This window comes from Chelonoidis abingdonii, chromosome 14, assembly GCF_003597395.2.
Source record: "Chelonoidis abingdonii isolate Lonesome George chromosome 14, CheloAbing_2.0, whole genome shotgun sequence".
Lineage (NCBI taxonomy): Eukaryota > Metazoa > Chordata > Testudines > Testudinidae > Chelonoidis > Chelonoidis abingdonii.
Genome location: NC_133782.1, coordinates 39,785,752 through 39,796,211, shown reverse-complemented (window position 1 = coordinate 39,796,211; position 10,460 = coordinate 39,785,752). Strand labels below are relative to the sequence as shown.

Sequence of the window (10,460 nt, the reverse complement as noted above, 5' to 3'; positions counted from 1 at the left end):
AATCCAGAGGGAGATCGTACCCTGCCCTTTCCCAGCTTCCACTCATTGGGATGACCCAGCATTCACCCTTACAGTTCTTGGCTGAACTCGTTCTGTGGGGGAACGTCCTGCAGGCTAGCCCTGCTCCTGAAGCATGGGGATGAGATTCCTTAAAGAGGGCATTCCCTGCCTGGTATTTGTGACCATCTCTGCTCCAGGACTGGTTCACATAGTGTCAATAAACAAGTTACACTAAGGAATTACCAGACTCCAGATCACTAGATTGTCCTCCCTGGCAAAGCAATCTGCAAGGCCCTGATTTCTGCTGCTGCTTAGCAAAAGGGAGACAATATTGAGAAATAAACAAATAAACATTAGCAGGCACTAATCACATCCAAGTTCTGTGGGAGAAATATTTCCATTAGGTTTGTGTGTGTGTATCTGTGTGTGAAAGGGAAAGAGAGCGAGAGAGAAAGATTTCCTGTCATGCAAATCTTTCATTTGCAAAGTAAAGATTAAATTTACTTTACATTCAGTCTTCTGTGTGTTTGTTAAACTGCACAGCTTCAACACCCAATCTGGCACACCTGACTGATTTCAGCCATTATTATTCATGCACTTGTTCTGCTGAGAGCAACGGGACAATTTACATGAGTGAAGGTTACTGAGCAGAGGCGGTCTCTGCAGGACCATACACTTTATGGGCACTGTTATATTTCTGCCATGAACAGCAATGACCTCATAGAGCAGGGAGCAGAAGGGCAATTCCTCTGGTTGTGGGAGGTTGGTTGCATCAGGAAAGTTGTTTGTACAATCTGCGCAGAAAACACAGCGCTAGGTCCCCAGGCTCAGTCCCTTCGGAGGTGGACTCAAGGGAGATGCAGCCTGCCATGGAGAAGGATACAAATATAAGGAGATATCTGCACTTTGTAAATGAAAGGGGAAGAGCATGTTGTAAGACAGATTATGGCAGCTGTTCGTCCATTCAGGTAGGTGCAGGTCTATTTACTGAGAAGATCCAGCCTGAATCCTGGCCGCTGAACCCTGAGATATCAGAGCTCATCTCTTCAAGCTTCTCCTGTGGTTACAGGTGAGGTCCATCTTCCTGACAGCATTTCTATAGCACCTTCCAGACAGGGCATGTGTGTGCTTTTTGAATATTAGCAAGACAAGGCGGGTGAGGTGATATCTTTTCTTGGACCAACTTCTGGTGGTAAGAGAGACAAGCTTTCAAGGCAAACAGAGCTCTCCTTCAGCTCCATTACTTCTTCCATCTTGCGTCTCTAATATCCTAGGACCGAACTGGTGACAATAAAACTGCATACAATGTTTGAATTTTAGCATTTTTGGCTGCAGCTTCTCACAGCAGAGCCAGTTGATGTTAAACTGCACCATTTAACAATGGAGATACATGTCTTATGAAATGTCCTCAGCTGGGGATCTGGCCCATTGACTCCAATGGAGCTAGGGTCGATTGACTGGGATCTGGAACAGTGTGAGTCCCCAGATCACCCATTTAGCACATGCCGGATGTGCTCTGACTTCACTGTCAGTATCTTTGTTCCCCAGTTCCCTTCTCATCAGCCCTCAATCATTATGCAGAGCGAGAGTCACACCCCAGTTAGGGTTCATAGAATCACAGAAGATTAGGGTTGGAAGGGACCTCTGAAAGTCATCTAGTCCAACCCCCTGCTCAAAGCAGGACCAATCCCCAGACAGATTTTTTTTTAGCCCGGTTCCCTAAATGATTGAACTCACAACCTTGGGTTTAGGAGGCCAATGCTCAAACCACTGAGCTATCCCCCAGATAGCACATCAGCCTGACTTTGCCCTTTCCTAAAAACCACCCTGAAGAGAGCTGTATGTTGTAATTGTTTCATAGTCAACACAGGGAATGCGACTATGAAACAGGAAAGCCATTGCCAGTGCCTCATCACGTCACCACCACCACCATCATCATTACATGAAGTAAGGAAGAACTGACTCCATTTCATAATTTATGACATAAACAGGTCTGTTGTGGAGGTAAAAATAATTATTCCTTTTCCTGTAGGACACTAAAATTATGATTTTACCAAGATTGATTATTAAACTAACTCCTGTAAATTTGAACAGAAGATCGGTGCCTAAGGACATTAGATGTTATTGAAAATCTTGATGTAAGATTTGTGTTGAAGTATTCATTGATTTTTGACTCCTTCTAAGAGATGACATGATTCTGGCAATGACCACAGTACAATGCTGCTTTGAAGTATCATTGTTAAGCCCCAATATGTCAACAGATGAGATATGACAGCATGTCAAAAAGGGGTCAGATCAGTCACATCACTAATTGGGCTACCAGAGAAATGGGCTGTTATCGTAGTTGTGGCTCTGGTATAGCAGAGGGTGAGTCTGCAATGATACCACAGTTCTGTTCTCAGACTGAGACTCCTGGCACTTTACTCTGAAGTCTCTATTTAGCCTTAACATTTCAGTGGGTAACTGGAAGCGGGGGAGGAGTTTTTCAAAGTTCATGGAATGAATTCCTGACACTTGATTAACTTTCAGCTCTTTGTTCTTCCAATTAGGTTGATACGGCTTGTTTTCTGGTTCCTAAACTCAACCCATGGCAGACAGAGACTGGGGAAACCAAACGGCCATCACAGAATTCATCCTCCTGGGATTCGGGGATCTCCCTGGGCTGCAATTTTTTCTCTTCCTGCTGTTTCTAGTAATCTACATAGCAACTGCAGCCGGAAACACTCTCATGGTTGTGCTAGTTGTGGCTGACCAGCACCTTCACACCCCCATGTACTTCTTCCTGGGGAACCTGTCCTGCTTAGAGATCTGCTATTCCTCCACCATCCTGCCCAGGATCCTGGTCAGTCTCCTGACTGGGGACAAAACTATCTCAGTCAGTGGCTGCATCACACAACTGTATTTCTTTGGTGGTCTGGTAGGTACAGAATGCTATCTGCTAGCAGTGATGTCTTATGATCGGTATTTAGCAATATGTAAACCCCTGCACTATTCAGCTCTGATGAATGCCAGGTTTTGCCTCCAGTTGGCAGCTGGGTCATGGTTCAATGGTTGTTTGGGTGTTACCATAATTGTATTACTCATGTCACAGTCAGTATTCTGTGGCTCGAATGAAATTGACCATTTGTACTGTGATCCCATCCCACTGATTAAACTTTCCTGCAGGGACACACTCCTCATCATGTTGTTGAATTTCATCCTAGCCTGTGTATTCACCCTGCCTCCGTTCCTGTTAACCCTGACATCCTACGTCTGCATCATCACCACCATCCTGAGAATCCCTTCCACCACTGGGAGGCACAAAGCCTTTTCCATTTGCTCCTCCCACCTCATTGTGGTAACAATTTTCTATGGAACCCTAATGAGTGTCTCCATGCTACCAACACTCGATACACTGAGAGTGCTAAAGAAAGTGCTCTCTCTTTGCTACACGGTCCTGACTCCCCTGGTGAACCCTCTCATCTACAGCCTGAGAAACAGAGAGGTTAGGGAAGCCTTGAGCAAAGCACTCAGTCAGTATGTGGCTTTCAAAAAAACATGCAGAGACTCCTAGATCGTTACTGAGGCCGAGGTTTGCAAAGCTGCCCGGCTGATTTCGGCAAAGAGCCACCACTGATATCAAGTTGAAAACTCCCATTGAATATGTCAGGGCTGATGGGGGGAAAGCAATGTAGATGATCTGCACGGAGTTACTGAGGCAGAATGTTTATAGTCTCCTGCTGTGTCCATCTAACAAAGAGGAAGATGAGGTTGTGGAGAATTCTATCCCCCTCTCATGTCCAGCAGCGCAGCACTGACACATACAAGATGCTTTTTTTTTCTGCATGGTTTTGACTTAACGTTCACCTTATGTGAGGAGTGTTGATGGCATCTGATAATGCACAGAGCTGTCTTGTCATGTAAAGCACAAACTCCACTAAATAAAAGTGCAAATCCCTGTGTATATTCCCTGTTGTTCACTGTTACTCTGTGTTCGACCATAACATCTGGTAATTACATTCCAACAGCCTAATGCAAATAAAACGGTGCTGGTGACTGTATCAGAAAGTTTGTTGCTGTAAATCATTTCTTGTGCCCCCAAGGACAGACTGGAGGTCAGTGTTTTCCATCTAAATGGAAGGGCCAGAGAGGGAGGTGGCCATAACCATGGTCGCATCATGGAGTTTCCAACTGGGGGTGGAGGGAGACATAATTTTCACCATTTTTTTAATTCTCAGCACAAACCCATTTTTGACGAAAATAAATGTATGAGTAATAAAAATACCAAATCCTGGTGCAGCATGTCAGGCTGTCAGCCTGGGACACCTGCCACCCCCAAAAAGGTGCCTCTAGCCATCCCCACCATACCCCCTTGCACACCAATCACCTGCATTGCACTCCCACAGCCTGGATTCAAACAGCCAGATCCCAGCAGTGACCTCTGGGTGCTTCATCAGGAACAGCTTCATAGCTCTTCTCTGGGCTAAGGCTGGCTGTGTCCAGCTCTGGCAAAGCACCAGTCCCAGGCTCACCGGGCCCATGAGTGAACGGAGGTTGGGCAACCAGAAACAAGAAGACTCAAAGGCCAGGTGAAGAGCAACAGTCCTGAGACAGTGGGGATTGCCAGGGTGCCAGGAGAGGTGCACATGTAGAACTGAGTCTGGTCCTGGGCTTGGACCTGTCTCATAGTCACTGAGAAGGAACTCAGCACATGGCACTGCAGGGCAGAAGCTGCTCAGCTGCTTACAGCTGCATTGAGCAGTTCAAAGGGAAGGAACATATCACACTTCAGGGTGCAATCCAGATTAGCAAGAGCTTGTGTCACTGTGCCCTGCAGTCTGGGGTGCCTCACAATGCTTAGCTGTTGTGGGTCCCAGCCTGGGCCATTCACAACCAGTCACCAGCATTCAGGTCACACCCCGAATGTCTATGAATAGCCATGGCCCTGGTCCAGTAGCTCTGTCCCAGAAGCCTGTCTGCTAACATCAGCCACAATCTGTCCTCCACCAGCCCTGTTTAGCACTTGCAGAGTGACCCCAACACACTCTGAGCCCTGGATCTTCATCCAAAACTAGTGTTCTGCATTGACCAGCTCTCTCCAGGACAGTTCTTGTATTATATTGTTGGGTCTATGGAGGTTAATGTATAGCAGTTTTCTAACTTCCTTGGAGTTAGCAAACAGTTCTGTTTAAACACAGACATTGGATTAGTTTGTTTAACTACAAAGAGGTAAGTTTTAAGAAAGAAGTAGAAGACATTAAGGTCAATAATGTTTAGAAGAGAAATGAAGATAAAACATTTGATAGTAATTTAACAAAGTAGATTTGGTTTAAGGTGACAGTCTAACCAAATGTTTCCAGCAATGCCCTAATTAGGATGAGGCGAGTGAGGCACTTGCCTCAGGTATGCAGAGCCTAGGGGCGCAAGTGTCAGCTGCTCTCTTGGCTGCTGGTGCCTCTGTCTATGGCAACCAGAGATGCTGGCTGGCAGAGAGCTGAGTCTGAGGGCTAGCGAGCAGCTGGCTGCTGCAAGTCAGGAAGGGGAGAGGTAGGACAGAGAGGCACACACATGCTTCTGAGACGTAGCCTTCCCCTCCCCCGGCACTCACCTGGAAGAGACACTGAGGGGGCTTCTAGTGGGAGACAGGATCATTGGGAGTGGACCTCACTCATCACCTGCGCAGCTTCTGGGGCTTTTGTGAGTGTTTGACCCTGTGATCTGCACACCCCGCCCTTAGCCATCACGCCGGCAAACTGAGCAAGGGGTAGCCCCATCCACTACCCCTAGTGAGGCTATGGCGAGAGACAGCAGAGGAGGAAGAAAGCCTCAATTTGTTAACCTGCTCACTCTCTGGTTTTCAGTTTGAAATGTTTGATGGCTGTCCCATCTCCATCAGCACCCACCACCCTCAGATCCCACACTCCTCTTCCAGCCTCCAAATTCTGTCCCAGAGCCTGCACCCCAGACTCCATCCCAGAGCCCAACCTCTCAACTGTCCTATACCTCAATTCACTGCTCCAACCCAGGACCTGCACCCCAGACCTTCTCCCTCCACCCAAATGCTTGGCAGGGTTATGCCAGGCTCTCATGATGGTAGTTACAGGTACTTGCAAGCTAGGTAAGAGATTTTTAAAATAGATGTATATGAAAGAATCAGAGCCCATTCCTGATATGGGGGTCAACTTGGGATGAGATTAAAAAGGAAATGGGGAAGGTGTTAGGGGACACAGAGGGATGGGGGCTGGCTGAGGAACCCACCCTCCTTTGTTAATGGGTAGTGGAAGGAGGTCTGTGCCCATGGGGACAGGATGCTTTCCAGGGAAAGGAGGCACTTCAGCCCATTTGTAAAAGGTTTGAAGTAAAGGCAGCATTATGGAAGGCTGCCAGTAATCTTTCAAGTGTGGTGCTACTCCAGGAAAGGCAACTGGAGGATTGTAAATTAGAGTTAGGGGTGGCTAAAGATAATTTGGCACTACAGGGTTTGGAGTCAGAAGCAGAGTCAAGAGTCCACCTTAAGAGACAGAGCTGTGACTTGGTCATAGTAGAGTGAAGGAAAAACGTTTCAAAGTGAAAACCAGAGAGCGAGCAGGTTAACACATGGAGTTACTCAGAAACAGTGAACTGCAACAGAGAAGAGCAATCCTGTAATCCATCTGGCATGCAGACAAAAGCAGCAGACACTGGGGGAACAAATTCAGAGTTTACAAGAGCAAGTAAAAACTCCCATTCCTTTCCCAGAGCAAGGATAAAAACTAAGAGTAAGTGTTCCCAACTGTTTTAACCCAAAGAGCTCTACTCTTTGCTCAGAGCTAACTATATCCTTGTTTGCTTCTTAACCGCAGTTTGCTAAATTTGGTGTTGTTAGCCTATACTTTAAAACAACCTCACTGGGTTAATTGGTTGCTTTTCGCCCCACCCCCCTTTCGCACTTTGGTTTTTCTGACATTTTAATGGAGGGTACTTTGGATACTTATGTGAAATGGTTTTGTGGACAAAGCATGACAGGGGTCCGCTGTATTCCACTGAATTTTTTAGAGTAAAAGACTCATGGGCGGCCATAGAGACAAATGTTTTCCTGCCTTTTTGAACAATCCCAAGGTAAAGAAAACACAGACTAAGGCAACTGTGTCGCCGGGATTGTACTTGGTGGCTTAGCCGTGGTCTACACTACGAGTTTAGGTCGAATGTAGCAGTGTTAGATTGATTTAACCCTGCACCTGTCCTCACAACAAATCCATTTTTGTCGACATAAAGGTCTCTTAAAATTCATTTCTGTCTTCCTCCCCGATGAGGGGATTAGCGCTGAAATTGACCTTACTGGATCAAATTTGGGGTGGTGTGGACGCAGTTCGACAGTATTGGCCTCTGGGAATGGAGGGTGGCGTGGCCGCGGTTTGTCCCTCAGTGGGGCTGTGGGGTACCCCACCGCCTCGCTCTAGCTCAGTGGCGGGCGGCCCTGCTGTCCTGGGAACTAATACACACTCGGCTGGGGGGTTCAGACCCTGGGTGGGGCTGAGTCAATAGTCTGAAATCGGCTCAAGCCCTAGGTCAGGGTGGAACAGCGAACACTGAGTCCGAATGCTCAGACCCTCAGGCAGGGCTGAGCAGTAACAGTAGTCTTAAGCCCGGCCCTAGGTCAGGGTGGGGCAACAAACACGGCTGAGCAGTAATCATAGGCTTCAGCCTCCTCAGGCCAGGGGAAGGCGGAGTCTGCCACCCTGGAATGGAATGGCAGGGGGGACGCAGACCCTTCCACTCCACTGAGTCCCAGCCCGGGGTCCTAGCAGTGACAGAGACTCGCTGCTGTCAGTGTGGATCCTGGCCACAGCACACTGACATTGGCTCTGGCATTGTTGCAGCCAAATGGGGGATGGTTGCCCCCGGGATACTTCCGCACTCCCCCTCGTAAGATACCTGAGTCGGCGTAGCATCACCGGTGGTCTTGAACACCATCGGCTCCTTGGGTAAGTAGCTGACTGTAGGCTCAGCTGCTCCTCAGGGTTGCGGGCAAGAGGCAGGCTCGGGTCTTTCTCGGTGTAGCTGGAGCACGGTGGCAGGCTCGGCCAGTCTTCCTCCGGGTAGCGTGCACAGGGCAGGTTCAGCCATCCTCCTTGGGGTAGCGAGCGCGGGGCAGGCTCAGCTGGCCAAGTGTGAGGTCCGACTGGCAGTGGCCGCAGACATCTGGCCCCTGCGGTGGCTGGGCCTTGACTGAGCTCTGCAGGCGAGCTTTTATACTTCTGGGTCTGCGCTGTGACCTCTGAGGGGCAGGCGCGGGGCCCAGTGGCTCCCCCCATGGTGGTGGTAGAGGAGGTTTGTCCCTCAATGGGGCTGTGGGGTATCCCACTGCCTCGCTACAAGGAGGGTCCACTGTAACCACTCTGGACAGCACTCTCAACTCAGATGCACTGGCCACGTAGACAGGAAAAGCCCTGGGAACTTTTGAATTTCATTTTGTGTTTGACCATGGTGATGAGCTCAGCGATAACCATGCAGATCGCATCAGCACAGGTGACCAAGGACTTCCAGAACTGCAAAACAGCTCCAGCATGCACAGAACGGGAGGTACTGGATCTGCTCGCTGTATGGGGAGATGCATCCATGCTATCAGAACTCCGTTCCAAAAGATGAAATTCTGTAACATTTTAAAAAATCTCCAAGGGCATGAAGGACAGAAGCTATAATAGGGACTCGCAGCATGAAACTTAAGGAGCTCAGGCAAGTCTACCAAAGAGCCAGAGAGGCAAACAGCCACTCCGGGTCAGAGCCCCGGATATGCCGCTTCTATGATGAGCTGCATGCCATTCTAGGGGGTGTCCCTACAACTACCCCACCCCTGTGCATGGACTCCATCAATGGATTCTCACACAACAGGGATGCAGATTTTGGGGATTAGGAAGAAGAGGAGAAGGTTGAAGATAGCATACAGCAAGCAAGAGGAAAAACCATTTTCCCCAAGATCCAGGAACTGTTTTTCACCCTGGATCTAGTACCCTCTCAACCCACCGAAGGTGGGCTCCCGGACCTAGAAGGCGGAGAAGGGAGCTCTGGTGAGTGTACCTTTGTAAATATAATACTTGGTTTAAAAGCAAGCGTGTTTAATAATTAATATGCCCTGAAGACTTGAGATGCATTCATGGCAAGTACAGCGGCTGGAAAATCTGTTAATGTGTATGGGGATGGAGTGGAGATCCTCCAGGAACATCTCAGTGAAGCTCTCCTGGATGTACTCCCAAAGCCTGTTAGTCATGTGGTGGGGGAAGAGGTGAAGTGATCATCCCAGGGAATTGGGATGTGGGGGGGAGTTAGTTAGGTTTGTGCTTCATATTAACCCAAAAACCGCAGCCCGTCCTTTTTAAATGGCCAACCCAATGGGTGCTTGGTATGTGAAATGAGGGAGCTACTGTTTGAAACCATTCCCACATGATATGAAGACTGCGGCTTACCATAGCTGCCTGCAAGCTGAATTCTGTTGCCCACCAGCCCTGTGTGTATGATCTCTTACATTAAATTGGCAGGCCTTCAATATAAGATGCAAAATGCAACTGTGTAAAGAAAGCACACGTGCTATGTAATCTTAACAGCTTGGTTCACTGTGAAACCATCTACCCTTTGTTCTCTAAAATGTGTCTTTCTCAAGACTACTCTCCTTTTTTTTCCTCCCCCAGCTGAAAATGTTTCAACACTCTCTGTATCATATTTGTCCCAGTGGCTAGTGAAGATTAGAAGTTGAAAAAACCACACTCACGATGAAATGTTCTCTGAGCTCATGCAGTCCTGTCCCCAGCAGAATGCATGGATACAGACACTGTCAGAGTGCAGGAAAGCACAAAATGGATGCAAGAACATGTGGCCGGATCAAGATGATAGGTCGCATCAGCATGATGAGAGGAGGCAGGATGCAATGCTTAGGCTACTAGAAGATCAAACTGATATTCTTCAGTGTATGGTTGAAGTGCAGGAAAAGCAGCAGGAGCACAGACTACCCCTGCAGCTCCTGTGTAACCAACTGCCCTCCTCCCCAAGTTCCATGTCCTCCTCACCCAGATCTCCAAGAACACATCTGGGGGCATCCAGGCACCCAACCACTCCACCCCAGAGGACTTCTCAAGCAACAGAAAGCTGCCATTCAATAAATAAGTTTTGAAGTGCAGCGTGAACTTGTCCTTCCCTCCTCGCTTCCTCCACCATCCCACCCAGTGCTTCCCTCCTCCCCAGCCCTCCAGGCTACCTTTGCATTTATCCCCCCATTTGTGTGACAAATTAATAAAGAATGCATGAATTTGAAACAACAATTAATTATTACCTCTGCAAGTGGTGATCAAAGGGGTGAGGGGAAAGTGGATGGCTTACAGAGAAGTAGAGTGAACAAAGGGGGTGGGTTTTCATCAAGGATAAACAAACAGAACTTTCACACCATAGCCTGGCCAGTCATGAAACTGGTTTTCAAAGTTTCTCTGATGTGCAGCGTGCCCTGCTGTGCT

General features: G+C 48.2%; 1 protein-coding gene across 1 annotated transcript; it reads left to right on the top strand.

Annotated features, from left to right (window-relative positions):
* Positions 1-2,584: 2,584 nt before the first annotated feature.
* On the top strand, positions 2,585-3,553 carry LOC116830100 (olfactory receptor 6N1-like). Its single transcript, XM_032789357.2, has one exon. It carries the CDS (start codon positions 2,588-2,590, stop codon positions 3,551-3,553), a length of 966 nt encoding a protein of 321 aa, XP_032645248.1. The 5' UTR covers positions 2,585-2,587.
* Positions 3,554-10,460: the final 6,907 nt, after the last annotated feature.